Raw genomic sequence first — 15,341 nt, 5'->3', positions numbered from 1 at the left:
AACATTAAAAATTTCCTTAAACAGGGTTGCCTTCAGATGTCTTCTAAAAGTTAGATAGTTGTTTATTTCCTTGACATCTGATGGGAGGGTGTTCCACTGGGCGGGTGCCACCACTGAGAAGGCCCTCGGCCTGGTTCCCACATAGCACTACTAAGGTTAAATTCCTGGCATCTAGTTAAAAGGTTCTTGAGTAGCAGTACTGATACAGATACCAGCAAGCTGCTACCAATCACAGTAGACAGTACTTGGCTAGACGGACCTGTAGTCTAATACTACTTTGTATTTCAAAATTTACCATATTGAAAGATTTTAGATATATTCTAAAAGAATTTTTTAAATCTGTTGAATGTGGAATTCATAAAGAGAGAATATTGTGACCATTCTTATTCTTGTGTAACAGAATGCAACCTGGCTGGTGGTAAGCCATATCTCTACGTGATCACAGGAAAGGGAAACCATAGCCAGGGAGGAGTTGCTCGCATCAAACCAGCAGTTATGAAATACCTCACAAGCCACAAGTTCAGGTGAGCTGAACCTACCGTTACTGACAACTTGCGATCTGCATTTAACCAATTAAAAACTGGTGGTTATTTCACTAGAAAGCGTAGTAGACACCCTGGGCTAAGCTCCTCAGGCAGGCTTATTGCCAGGTCTGCAGAGTGCAGCGGGAAGCTTGTATCTAGGATCCTAGGTCATTCCTAATGACAGTCCTGGCTGCTAATGATGGTTTTCTTTTTATTTTCCTATGGTGGTAAACACGGAATCAAGTGAGGAAGGAGATTTGAGATTGAGTTACATTTAAATCTAGTGAAAGGGTAATGGGTGAAGTCAAGAGTGGAAGGCTGGAGCTGTGAGAGAATTCAGGAATAATAGAAAATGAGTTGTTTTTGCTCCCTTAGCTCTCTGGTCTAGCCCAAATACACCCCACCTTGTGCTCTGCCATGTTTCTGTCTTTTCAACACCTCACCTGGTCAATGCCAGTGGGATTTTTTCTTCTGTGAACGGTGAACCTCTCTTCCACATGCTGTACCCCAATCTGATTTTTAAATTCCCATCAGTGGTTTGTTATGTGACACGATGGTGGAGGCTGCTTCTCAGTTAACAAGCTCCAAAGCATCTTTGGGCACAGAGAGCAAGCTTATTTGAGGCAACACCTCTTTATTAGGCTTATTATTTCTTAAGTTACTGTATTCTTCACTCTATAGGACGCACCAGACCATAGGACGCACCTTGTTTTAGAGGGGAGAACAAGAAAAAAAAAATCTCTCCCTCTCTGCGCAGCACCCCTTCAGCGAAGCGGCAGAAGAATAATATAATAATAATAATAATTTATTATTTGTACCCCGCCCATCTGGCTGGGTTTCCCCAGCCACTCTGGGCGGCTTCCAACAGAGATGAAAAATCCACTAAAATGTCACATATTAAAAACTTCCCTGAACAGGGCTGCCTTCAGATGTTTTCTGAATGTCAGGTAGTTGTCCATCGCCTTGACATCCGATGGGAGGGCATTCCACAGGGCGGGCGCCACCACCGAGAAGGCCCTCTGCCTGGTTCCCTGCAACTTGGCCTCTCGCAGTGAGGGAACCGCCAGAAGGCCCTCAGAGCTGGACCTCAGTGTCCGGGCAGACCGATGGGGGAGGAGACGCTCCTTCAGATATACTGGACCAAGGCCGTTTAGGGCTTTAAAGGTCAGCACCAACACTTTGAATTGTGCTCGGAAACGTACTGGGAGCCAATGTAGGTCTTTCAAGACCGGTGTTATATGGTCTCGGCGGCCGCTCCCAGTCACCAGTCTAGCTGCCGCATTCTGGATTAGTTGTAGTTTCCGGGTCACCTTCAAAGGTAGCCCCACGTAGAGCGCATTGCAGTAGTCCAAGCGGGAGATAACCAGAGCATGTACCACTCTGGCGAGACAGTCCGTGGGCAGGTAGGGTCTCAGCCTACGTACCAGATGGAGCTGGTAAACAGCTGCCCTGGATACAGATTTGACCTGTGCCTCCATGGACAGCTGTGAGTCCAAAATGACTCCCAGGCTGCGCACCTGGTCCTTCAGGGGCACAGTTACCCCATTCAGGACCAGGGAATCCTCCACACCTGCCCGCCTCCTGTCCCCCAAAAACAGTACTTCTGTCTTGTCAGGATTCAACCTCAATCTGTTAGCCGCCATCCATCCTCCAACCGCTTCCAGACACTCACACAGGACCTTTACCGCCTTCACTGGTTCTGATTTAAAAGAGAGGTAGAGCTGGGTATCATCTGCATACTGATGAACACCCAGCCCAAACCTCCTGATGATCCCTCCCAGCGGCTGCATGTAGATGTTGAAAAGCATGGGGGAGAGGACAGAACCCTGAGGCACCCCACAAGTGAGAGCCCAGGGGTCTGAACACTCATCCCCCACCACCACTTTCTGAACACGGCCCAGGAGGAAGGAGCGGAACCACTGTATGACAGTGCCCCCAGCTCCCAGCCCCTCAAGACGGTCCAGAAGGATGTCATGGTCGATGGTATCAAACGCCGCTGAGAGATCCAGCAGAACTAGAAGAAATGGAGCCCCTTCCATTTCTCCTCCCGCTTCGCTGAAGGGGCACTACGCAGAGAGGGAAGACTGTGCAGCGCTTCTCCAGCGAAGCCTCCAGCTTCAGGCGGCTATCCCTGAAGCCTGGAGAGCGAGAGGGATCAGTGCACACTCCAGGCTTCAGTGAAAGCAATGCGAAGCCTCCGGAGTGCGGAGGGAGCGCTCCCTCTGTGCTTCGGAGGATTTGTGTTGCTATTGCTGAAGCCAAGGAGCCAGCATTCACTCCATAAGACGCACACACACATTTCCCCTTAATTTTTGGAGGGGAAAAAGTGCGCCTTATAGAGCGAAAAATACGGTAGTTTCTTTCATCCGGCCAAAAGGATGGTTTAATTTCAAACTTGCCCTTCTGTATGGTGAAAGTGTCATGTAATGCTGTGTAATGTTAGAGCATTGTATGAGAGATTAAAAAACCTTTCCACCTGCACAAGCCCTTACACAAACGAGCATGAGAAATGCTGTATACCACTGTGCGGATTCTTATGCAAGCATTTGTGGAACAGTGCTAAAGTCTGTTTTCCTACCCCTTGCAGTTTGAATCAAACCTTAAATGGTTGCTTACAATATTATCCTGATTCACAGGTTCACAGAAATAAAGCCAGGCTGCTTGAAAGTCATGCTGAAGTAAAAGGATGTCACCAAGAGGATTGGAAAGGCTGCTATAACTGACATACAAACAACTTCAAAATATAATGCCGTTCCTGTGCTACTTTTAAATAACAATATTTTACTGGAAATATTTTAATGTTTTTAGCAGGTGTGTTTTTTGTCAGCATGTTTTCCTCGCCAAAATTGAATGAATTTTTTTTTCTTTTTAAGGGAAATAGTTTTTTGGTCTCTTGCTATAAAAGGAGTCCATGTGAAGAGAACTTCTGTACAAGAAATGGACTTTCAAAGGGAAGGCTCCATTTTGAAACACTCTGTCCTTCTCAGATTTAAAGAACATCCACAAATATCTCAAGCATTATCTTCTTAAAAAACTTACCTTGTTCTGTATAAGCGGGGAAGCCGACATAGTACCCTTCAGATATTTTGGACTACATTCCCCATCATTCCTGGCAACTGGCCATGGTGGTTGGGGCCGATGGAAGTTGTAATCCACATTTGGAGGGTATCATATTGACTACCTCTGCTCTGTCAACATTAGGCTTACATGTTTTTAAGACTTGGAGCTAAGATGCTTTGAAATAATTAAAAGTTTTTGGGGGAGAAAATGATGCAGTGGGTTGAAGTAATAAGAGCTAATAATTATTTATGTTCCTTGGGGAGAAGAGGAAATGTTAGGTGTTAACATTTCCCTGGACTTAAGTGAAATGCAACGCCTCATACCTCAGTGAGTTATCTGCTCAGATTGTCCCAACTCTTCAACTCTCTTCATATATGGAAAGTGTTGACAATACTGCCTGATGAGATGGTTGAGCTTTTTTGGGAAAGGACATGGGTACCTAAAGGTCTTGACCATTATGTAAGTAATGAGGAGCCATTTCCTCTTTCATTTATACAGTTGCCACCAGAATCAACAAAATTTTAGAAGTCCCAGTTTTTGTAACGTATAAAGAGCTGAATTCAGCTTTATGTTTGTGCTAGTGGGAGCCAGCATAACAAAGCCCGCTAATGCAGCGGGTCTTCCCCTGCTCTTGTGCTGATGGAAAAATTCTTCCATTTTCGCTTAAAATATTAAGTGCACTGGCTCATGAGTGCAACGAGAATATGTACAGAGAGCTGCTGTGTGAATTGAAATGTACAAGGGTACCTGCTCTTTTTGTGCATTGTAACTCCTGAACGTGTGACTAAAGTTGCTGGATCAGGGTTGGCATTTCCATATTCTTTGTGGTGGGAGAAAATGTAAGGAATCTTCATAGACTCCATCCTGTCTGTATAAAAATTACATATGGTCTATTAGAGAAGACACCAGCAAACTGACGCCGTGTAAGGGTTTGCCAGCTTTGAGCAAGACTATATGCCATTAACGACAATACTGGACAATACTGGATAAAGCATTTATCAATGGCAGCTACTACCATTGCAGTACAGATGGAGGGAGCTACATCTACTGACATTCTCATATTCCTACTGCTGCTGTTAAAACATACATGGTTTCCTTCAGATCAGGAAGTACAGCAATGTGTGCATGCATATCGCTCTTACAGGGATGCAGTTTCATTTGAAAACGTATCCTCATTATTGATAGTATATTTTGTGTGGATTTTTAAATGTTAATTCATGGCTGAGAATCAGCAAGCAACTCAAGGTATTTTTTAAACATATTTTAATATCAAAACTGGATGATCCTAGTTGCAAATTGAATGACATCTCCCATGATATTCAGTGCCTCTGTATCCAAACAAATTAATACATATAGAAATATTTTGAAAACTGATAGGTGACATTTATTTTCAAGAATATGCAAATAATGTATACATGTCTTTCAGCGTGGACATGCAAGTGCTCTTTAAAATTGTTTTATAATTATGAAGCTTTTAAAACAATTGAGGATTACATGTGAGCCGTTGTGTAAATAGGTGAGTGTGAAATATTTCAAGTTACAACCAATTGTGTCCTTCCACTGATGGGGACTTCTATCAGAAGCTTCCATCAGTGGAAGGAGGGAGGCGGCAAATTTTGCCAGTTTCCCCCTTCCCTCCTGCAGTGCCATCTCCTGTGCTGATCTGAAGGTTCTCCCTAGCCTCTGGAGCAGATTGGAAGGGCACAATAGTCTATATGGGGGAGGAAGAATATATGGAAATTGCCTCCCTCTCCACGCCACTGATGGAAGCCTCGTAAGTGCCTTCCATCAGTGGAGAAAATAACATTGGCTCAACCCTTCATATCTTAAAGGTGACATTTCAGTAGAATTTTGAAGCAGCCAGTTTCTTTGACATATAATGCAACAGAATTTGCACACATATGTTATGGACACCAGTTAAATTGGGACATTTTAGTGCATGTGCAACTATTGAAAAGTTGCAGCCTGCAGTTAACTATGATCCTTTCAAAAGAGATCTTTGAGTGGGAACAGATTCCTGCACATTGCAGGGAGAAAGGAAACTCATCCAGTCCTTAGTATGTTTTTTACAGGACTTACCACCTAGATCAGAGCTTCAAAATTTCCTACTATAGTGATATCTAAGCTTAATCAGTTTTAGAAAATATAGCTTTTGACTCTGGAGAAAAAGATGTTGGAAGGAGTGCCTGGTATAGAAATCCAAACTGTGTTTTGTTTTTGTTTTTTGCTTAGGGGTGTATGTCATTATGGGAGAAAAACAAAACTTTTCTTCTGTTTTTATAAATCAAGCACTTTTAAATATGTGAGTTGCTTGGTGGCTAGATTCCCCCTCCCCTTTTTATGTGGGCTGCCCTATAGCCAAAGAAACTACTACTGCTTCTCCCATTGAAATAATTGGCTTTTTCAGACTTTTCACTTCCTGTGTACCAGAATGGGTGTGTTCATCAAAATACTTATTCAGGAACCTAATGCAAATAAGGGATGCTTCACCATTACCATTGTACAGATATGTCTGTATGGCAAGGACATGCATGCATGTTTTGCTTCATGTACAAATCATGGGGAAACCACTATTGACTCTGGGATCTTCACTCCATGTCCAACTAGCCTGAGCAGATGCATAGTGTTGATCACACAAGAAGGGGTAACGACACACTTGGAAGAGCTACCCATATTAGGATAACCATTATGTGAACGGCCCCAAGGTAGTTTCTCTTAATGCGATGGCAGATTTATCTTTTCAGATGCTGATCTATTTTTGTCCTCTTTTCATGAACGGAGTTCTTCTCGCAGGAACTTTGGATCCAAGCCATTGTGACATTGTAAAAATTTCACTCCTTTCGATAGAACCTGCCAAGTAGAAGTGGCTGCTGGATTATAGCCTCCCGTTCCCTTCTACACTTTAGTAGATTATTTAAGAATAACTCTGAATAACTTCTATATTTTCTTAGGGGAAAAAATACAACTGAAGAAATTAAGACTAAACCTGAAAATACCTGTAAGGATACCTAAGGGAAATGTGTTCTTTTCAATGGCTCAGTACAACGTTCATAATTGTTTTCTTTGTTTTGGTATTTTTACCATGCTTAATTTCTTAAAAAGTCAAATGTCTTAAGATGAGGAAGAATTATAATTTCTGGGTACCCATTTTTTTATTATTAACGTCTTAAATTAGCCTCCAAAAAGATGTCATGAACATATGCTTATATCAATCAGGGTCATTGCTTAGGCTGCAAAAATTGTACTCTAAATGTTTTATTGAAAAGAGATTTAAATTTACTCAGGGCAGTGGTTTCTGTGAAAGTGCCTATGGAAATGATAGCCTTCCCAGTGTCAAATATTTTCAACAGATAGATATTTTGATTATAACTGATATTAAGCTTGTATGTGCAGTTCAGGTTTCAAAACATTAGTTATCCTTTCTTCATTTCTTGAAAAAGAATGTAACATCCCTTAACTATATGGACTTTACGTAAACTTCAGCTTGCTGTGGTGAAACATTAAAGGCTAGCACACATGCTATATATTCACATACATGTCTTTACTACATTTTGCAAGGATGAACATGCGAAACAGGTGATCGCAAAGATGCCCTTCCTGTGATCCCAGCAGCACTCTTTCCTGGCCATGACAATTGTGTAAACTGCTGTGAGTCATATGTGAGATGACAAACATTTTCCCATGTAAACTTGTGTGTGAGGATGGTGGGAAATGTTTACATGGGGAAAATCTTGCTCTTTTCAAAAGGGGAGAAAAAGTTCAACTCTCAACTACTGACCGGGATTATACTACTCTACTATAATAAAAACGTACAATGAAAAATCCAGTATTGTGTCACAAAAATATGGCCAGTATGTAAGTAGATTTCTTTACTGTTCATTTTTTTTTAGGTGTATAAAGCTCTTCTGGTTTCCTATCTTTTTTTGTAATGTTTGGTTGTTAGCACATAAAATTTCTTACGTGAATAATTTCAAATAAAATCCAGTTTAATAAATACACATTCGTTTTAAGAATTCTTCGTCATCAGGTGTTTGAGCTAAAATGAAACTGAAGTTTGGCGTGGGAGCTCCCCACTCCCATTTAAGGAAATTAATGAGATATAACCTTAACACACAAATAACCTGTCTTCGTAAACTGTGGAACAACCTGATTTTCAGAGAGAGACGCCTGGTTCTTAACTGAGATACTAAACCTGGGTCTGGGCTACGCTAGCTCAGATTGTAAGTGGTGGAAAAAAATTGTGGGGTCGATGTGTCACCGTACCAAAAATAAACAACCCTCCACACAGTAAACTTGAAGTTGAGGGAAAGGGTTCTAAATTAGTGATCTCCTTGGCGTGCAAGTTTTCTACATCAATTGTGAGTTTTAAATAGAGAAGTTGCCATACGATGCCCATCTCACCTGCAATGGTACACCCCAGAAACAGGTTTAGCACTCAAAGAGAGAACTAGTATACAGTTTCTCTGAAAAACCATCAGTGAAGTAGCACTTCTCAGTTTCTGGTGGTTGTTCCAAGAACTAACAAGTGCTTTCCCCTCCTGCTTTATAACCAGATGTTACTGGTGAAGAACAATAAATTGGGGGAGAGGGGAGACCAGAAAGAGATTTGGATTCTGTATAAAAAGCCTGTTCTAACCTCACAAACGTCCTCAGGTAAGGTAAAGGTAAAGGTACCCCTGCCCGTACGGGCTAGTCGTGACCAACTCTGGGGTTGCGTGCTCATCTCGCTTAAGAGGCCGGGAGCCAGTGCTGTCCGAGGACACTTCCGGGTCACGTGGCCAGTGTGACGAAGCTGCTCTGGCGAGCCAGCACCAGCGCAGTGCACGGAAACACCGTTTACCTTCCCGCTATAAAGCGGTACCTATTTATCTACTTGCACTTAGGGGTGCTTTCAAACTGCTAGGTGGGCAGGAGCCGGGACCGAACGATGGGAGCTCACCCCGCCGCGGGGATTCGAACCGCCGACCATACGATCGGCAAGTCCTAGGCACTGAGGTTTTACCCACAGCGCCACCTGCGTCCCTTAGGTAGGGTTGCCATATTTCAAAACTGGGACACCCCAAAAGTTGTTTTACCCCAAATGGCAAAATAACACAATTTTTAGATTGACTTTTCTAAGATCCAGGACAAAGCGCCACCTTTCAGAAATACCCCCTCGTCAATTGTGCTGTGTGCGTGTGTGTGTGTGTGTGTGTATACATACATACATACATACATACATACATACATACATACATATAAAATCAGGAGATGAGCAGCTCAACGTGGAGCTTTTAAAGAACATTCAGCCAGACCCAGAGACTTGTCCCTGGTGAAAAGGTGATTTTTGGAATCCACGTGTTGTTAGGGAGGCTAGCTAGTTTTTCAAAAAAGACGTTTTTATTCGGTTTTCAATTCAAAACAGTAAAGAGCGACAGAACATTGTCAAGAAATCTGAGAAATCAAGGAGTGGAGGAAGGAGCGGAAGAGGAAAATCTGTCAGGACCGCAACAGAATATTAATTTGCTTTTAAATAAGAAACTTAAGAAATATGTACATAAAGGCATTGTATTTTCAAAGCACGGGGATACAGAATGAAAGCAGGTAAAATGTGGTTTGTATGCTCAATTAGGAAATTAACTATTTCCATTTAAAATTGGGGGGGGCTATATTGTGTGTTTCATTAACAAAAGCAGTAAGATCGTACAATATCAATACAAAATTGTCCTTGCTTTGTCCCCTAGCCACTTGGAGTTTGTAAGTTAATTTTTTCCAGAAGGGTTATTTCCTACGCTTTGGTATACCAAGTTTGTACGTTCACTAATGTCTAGCCATAATCGCTCTTGCCACTTTTGGTAGTTATGACACTAACTCTTTGCAGTGTAGGGTATAGTTTTCATCTTCAAAATAAGCAGAGCTTGCTGGTGAGATGGGGAAAAGTCTTTGCCTATAATTTTACTGATTTCCAGAAAGTTTGGGCCTTTCCATATTGCCACCAAAGATGGAGGCAAGTCTCCACTGCAACCCCACCAGTATCTCGACGAGAAAGAGATATCTGATGGCTTACAAGGTGTCATAGACCATTTGTGTATTAACGTTAACTCCCTGTTTCTTGGCGAGATTGATTTTAAAGGAATACAACTCCATAATTTGGTCTCCTGTTCTTCCATCAAAGATGAACTCAATAGCTTTTCCCCACATCGGCTTGATTCCGTTTAAACTGCTCAAATGCGGGACTTAATTAGTTGCTTATCAGTCAATGCGTAAAAGAACATGAGAACTTAGAAGAAAACAGAAGTAACCGTTCAGAGGAAGGAGACAGGAAGGTGATAATCCAAATTGCTCCACTTCCTCACAGTGCTGATGCAATAAGGTCTCCGGTGAAATATTTCCAAGCTAATTTTATTTGCATCTTCACATACTGCCGCTTTTTCTTGTTTGGTTTGTTCACCTGTATGTTTCTGGGCACAGTTGCCTGATCATGACCTATAAAGCCCTACATAGCTTAGGTCCAAGCTATCTGAAAATCTGTAATCATACAATTTTCTGTTTTACAATTTAAAACACTCATTTTACATCCTTAAGATATCAATGACTTCCCTTCTCTTTCCATGGTTCATTTTACACACGATAAATCCCTGCATATTTTACAAAAACTATACCATTCAGTGTTCCATTACTGCATCCATCCAAACTTGTTTACACTGTTGAATTTATCTTAATGCTGCCAGTGTTTTCATCGGTACACAGTTATTTCCCATATATTCAATAAACGTTTTCTAATCTTATTCTCTTATTCTATATGTTAAGTCTGCAAGTTGTGCATATTCTGTCAACTTAAGTTGCCATTCTTCTTTGGTTGGGACCTCACTCGTTTTCCATTTTGGGGGCTAACAAAATATGGGTCGCCGTAGTGGCATACATAAATAACCTTTTTTGACACCTGGGAATTTCAGTCTGAGAGGGGGCATTCTCAGTGGCAGCTGCCAGACTTTGCCACTCCCTCCCTGGAAAAGCCATACTGGGTCTCTCCTTGCTGTTCTTCGGTTTCTTTGGGAACCGACTGCTTTTAATGAAAGGGCTGGTGCTTTACTGTTTTCATTGTAACCATTTGTATCGTTTTAATAGATTTTAATACATTTTATCTCACAGATAAGATAAATGCATGTGGACAGGTCTCTCAATAGCTACCAGCTAACTGAAGCTTACTACTACTACTACTACTACTACTAATAATAATAATAATAATAGTTTATTTATTAATTAATTTAATTTAAGTGGCTTCCCCAGCCACGCTGGGCGGCTTCCAACAAAATATTAAAATACAGTAATGCATCAAACGTTAAAAGCTTCCCTAAACAGGGCTGCCTTCAGATGTATTCTAAAAGTCAGGTAGTTGTTTATCTCTTTGACATCTGGTGGGAGGGCATTCCACAGGGCGGGTGCCACTACCGAGAAGGCCCTCTGCCTGGTTCCCTGTAACTTGGTTTCTCTCAGTAAGGGAACTGCCAGAAGGCCCTCGGCGCTGGAACTCAGTGTCTGGGTAGAACAATGGGGGGTGGAGATGCTCCTTCAGATATACTGGACCAAAGCCATAGCAAATGCATAGCAAATGCTTGCAAATATATATTGGTGGGAGAGAGCAGTTGTATTTGTGTCGTCTTTGAGGGCTTCCTAGAGTCACCTGGCTGACCACTAATGGAAAGAGGACATGTTGCCAGATGGTTCTTTGGTTTGATCCAACCAAGCTCCTGTGTTCAAATGCTGCTCTTATGACTTTATGGTTAAAAGCTCTTGCAATTAGGGTGACTTCTGTCTTCTGCTACATTTTTAGCCATAGCCAGAGAAGATAAAATCAGTGAGGGATGCAAATCAACCATCCCTCAACTTGTATTGACATGGAACATCTCAAGCGTGTCGCAGGCGCACGATCAGCGCACTAACCACAAGTAAATAACTTCTAACAGGGAAAGCTATTTGAGTCTTGGAACTTGATTTGCATCTTGATTTGCCAAACATATATGTATTAATCCTTATTTATACTTTTCTAATTTATACATTTCACTAATTTTACAATCACATAGAAAGTCTCCTACTCTGCCGATCCTCAAACATTCTCCACTCTTTCACCCTGATAATGGTCGGAAGTATGATGGAGAAATGTGCTAAGAGGAAGGCACGCTTGGCAAACCCTCACCATGATCAACTCCTGTCCAGAAACTTATGTCCCCACTGTGGAAGGACGTGTGGATCCAGAATTGGCTTCCACAGTCACTTACAGACTCACTGTTAAGATTGTGTTCATGGAAGACAATCTTACTCAGCTACGAGTGTTTGCCAAACAGAAGATAGATGATAGAGATAGATAGATGATAGATGATAGATAGATAGATAGATAGATAGATAGATAGATAGATAGATAATGCCTTATAAGATGCAATACAGTGGTGCCTCGTAAGACGAAAATAATCCGTTCCGCGAGTCTCTTCGTCTAGCGGTTTTTTCGTCTTGCGAAGCATCCCTATTAGCAGCTTAGCGCTATTAGCGGCTTAGAAAAAGGGGGGGAAGGGGAAAAAATCGCAAGACTCGCAAGACGTTTTCGTCTTGCAAAGCAAGCCCATAGGGAAATTCGTCTTGCGAAGCGCCTTGAAAAATGGAAAACCCTTTCATCTAGTGGGTTTTTCGTCTTGCGAGGCATTCGTCTTGCGGGGCACCACTGTACATACAAGATACAATATATATATATAGAGAGAGAGAGAGAGAGAGAGAGAATGATTTCCAAGCTTTCACTATACACTATATTTTATATTTTACAAAATGGTGGGGCATGTACATACCCTCTCTCTATGCACAGATTATTATATATCCACCAGTACTTATTAACATAGGTAAGTAGGTCAAAAGTAAAGGACCCCTGGACGGTTAATTCCAATCAAAGGCGACTATGGGGTTGCAGAGCTCATCTTGCTTTCAGGCCGAGGGAGTCGGCGTTAGTCCACAGAAAGAGGACCAGTGGTTTAGACCACAGTATATGTCCTACTTATATGATCAAAGTGATCAAGGTGCACTCTAGAATGAATCATAGAATCTTAGAGTTGGAAGGGACCCCGAGGGTCATCCAGTCCAACCCCCTGCAGTGCAGGAATCTCTACTAAAGCATCCATGACAGATGGCCATCCAACCTCTGCTTAAAAACCTCCAGGGAAGGAGAGTCCACCATCTCTCGCGGGAGTCTGTTCCACTGCTGAACAGCTCTTACTGTCAGAAAGTTTTTCCGAATGTTTAGTCGGAATCTCCTTTCTTGCAACTTGAAGCCATTGGTTCGAGTCCTATCCTCCAGAGCCAAAGAAAACAAGCTTGCTCCAACTTCCATGTGACAGCCCTTAAGATATTTGAAGATGGCTATCACATCTCCTCTTGGTCTCCTCTTTTCCAGGCTAAGCAAACCCAGCTCCTTCAAGTGCTCCTCATAAGGCTTTGTTTCCAGAACCTTTTCATCTTGGTTGCCCTCCTCTGCACACGTTCCAGCTTGCCAACGTCCTTCTTAAATTGTGGCACCCAGATTTGGACACAGTATTCAAAGTGTGGTCTAAGGCAGAATAAAAAGGTAAAGGGACCCCTGACCATTAGGTCCAGTCGTGACCGACTCTGGGGTTGCAGCGCTCATCTCGCTTTATTGGCCAAGGGAGCCGGGGTACAGCTTCTGGGTCATGTGGCCAGCATGACTAAGCCACTTCTGGTGAACCAGAGCAGCGCACGGAAACGCCGTTTACCTTCCCGCCGGAGCGGTACCTATTTATCTACTTGCACTTTGACGTGCTTTTGAACTGCTCAGTTGGCAGGAGCAGGGACCGAGCAACGGGAGCTCACCCCGTCACAGGGATTCGAACCACCAACCTTCTGATCAGCAAGTCCTAGGCTCTGTGGTTTAACCCACAGTGCCACCCGCATCCCTAAGGCAGAATAAAGTGGTACTATTACTTCCCTTGATCTGGACACTACAGTGGTACCTCGGGTTAAGTACTTAATTTGTTCCGGAGGTCCGTTCTTAACCTGAAACTGTTCTTAACTTGAAGCACCACTTTAGCTAATGGGGCCTCCTGTTAAGCTTGTGGCCCACCAAGACCCCTAGACCCGTTTCACATGTACTGCTAGTAAGCCAGGTGTCTCCCATCCTATATTTATTTCTGCACCTGGTTCTTCTTGGCTAAGTGCAGAACCTTACATTTGTCCCTATTGAAATTCATTTTGTTAGCTTACGCCCAGTTCTCCAATCTGTTAAGGTCATTTTGGATTCTGATTCTGGCTGTAGGCACATAACTGTTGTTTCAGACAAAGGTTCTACCCATGGTTGTGATAAGTGCGTGAGCTCAAGGTGTGCGTATGTCCCCTGCAACTTGCAGAACAGGGATGGGAAACCTATGGCTCTCTAGAAGTTGTTGGACTCACAACGCCCATCATTGCCAGCCAGCAGAGCCAACGGTCAGGGATGATGGGTGTTGTAGTCAAAAAACATCTGGGAGATCACAGGTTCCCCATCCCCTTTGTTGCATTTGTACATTTCGTGGTACAGTTATGAATTGACCTTTTGTTTCCGTTCAAACACTGCTCAATGGTTTTCACTGCAGAACTGACACCTGCGTTTATCCTCACCGGCATTCTTCACCGAAATAATTGGTTTCTGCAATTCGCAGATGTTATGACTCAGACTGGCTTAAAAAGCTGTCAACATCTGATCCGTTAAGTGTTAATTATTCTCCCTGGAGCCAGATGTTCTTCTCTGTTGCACGTCAACATAGAAAAATAGCAACCAATAACAGCTGTACTGCTCTGATATGGTAAAATATTATTTACCGAATTTATATACCGCCCCATACCCGGAGGTCTTCAAAATATACACACAAACTAGTGTCCTGTGCTTTGCCCTGATGCAATGTAGAGGTCTCTTAGATATTCATGCTGTTCCAGTTATTTTTATGTCAGCGGAAGCAGCAGATCTGCACATGTGAAGAGCCTGGTTGTTATTAATTAATTAATTAATCTAGTTCAAGCCCCTGAAATGCACAATTTTTTCACCCAACACAGGACTTGAAGCCACAACCCTGAGATTAAGAATCTCATGCTCTAACAGTGAGTTAAGCATATCTGCAAAAGTCGGTCCTACATGTCTCGGGAAAAGCCAACAATCTCATAAGAATCTTTCACATTCTGATAACCGGTCATGAGGAAGTGACCAAAGGTGGAGAATCGTAAGTTACAAATCCTTTGCCCCAAGTGCAGAGCTGCACAGAAACAACCTGCCTTTCCCACATCCATCGGGTCCAAAATCAGCTAAACACCAATACGGAATATAATATTTCTACTATCTTTTCCAAAAATATACAAACCCAGAACCTCCAAGTGTCCCTATTTTCCAGGGATGTCCCTGATTTAGAGAAGCCGTCCTGGTTTCTGATTTGATCCTGGAATGTCCCACTTTTCCTTAGGACATCCCTATTTTCATTGGAGAAATGTTGGAGGGTATGCAGTTATCCGACCCCCAAGCCGCCTGAAGGCAATCCTGTATAGGGAAGATTTTTTTTTTTATTGTTTTATGATGCTTTTGTATATTTTGCAAGCTGCCCAGAGTGGCTGGGGCAACCCAATGAGATAGGCCAGGTATAAATAGTAAAATTATCATTATGCAATGGGATGCTATATTTCAAAAAGTAAAAACCAGGACACCCTGGAAGTTGCTGAGCTTTCTTTAGGAAGTCCCCAACATTGTTGAGCTTTTTT

At 42.5% G+C, this 15,341-nt stretch overlaps 1 protein-coding gene and 1 long non-coding RNA gene across 4 annotated transcripts in view; one reads left to right on the top strand and one right to left on the bottom strand.

Annotated features, from left to right (window-relative positions):
• N4BP2 (NEDD4 binding protein 2) overlaps positions 1 to 7,582 on the top strand; it is a 30,351-nt gene extending 22,769 nt beyond the window's left edge. For both annotated transcript variants that reach the window (XM_079989590.1, XM_079989591.1), the window contains exons 17-18: positions 401 to 524; positions 3,161 to 7,582. In XM_079989590.1, the coding sequence (XP_079845716.1) occupies positions 401 to 524; positions 3,161 to 3,206 (170 nt within the window). In that variant the 3' untranslated portion in view covers positions 3,207 to 7,582. The remainder of the gene's footprint in view (positions 1 to 400; positions 525 to 3,160) is intronic.
• Positions 1 to 15,341, bottom strand: part of LOC307223650 — a 56,434-nt gene that overhangs the window by 7,001 nt on the left and 34,092 nt on the right. The window lies entirely within an intron of this gene.

This window comes from Podarcis cretensis (genome assembly GCF_951804945.1).
Source record: "Podarcis cretensis genome assembly, chromosome: 9".
NCBI classification, from domain to species: domain Eukaryota; kingdom Metazoa; phylum Chordata; class Lepidosauria; order Squamata; family Lacertidae; genus Podarcis; species Podarcis cretensis.
The sequence above is the reverse complement of the archived record's forward strand: the minus strand, read 5'-3'. Positions and strand labels throughout refer to the sequence as shown.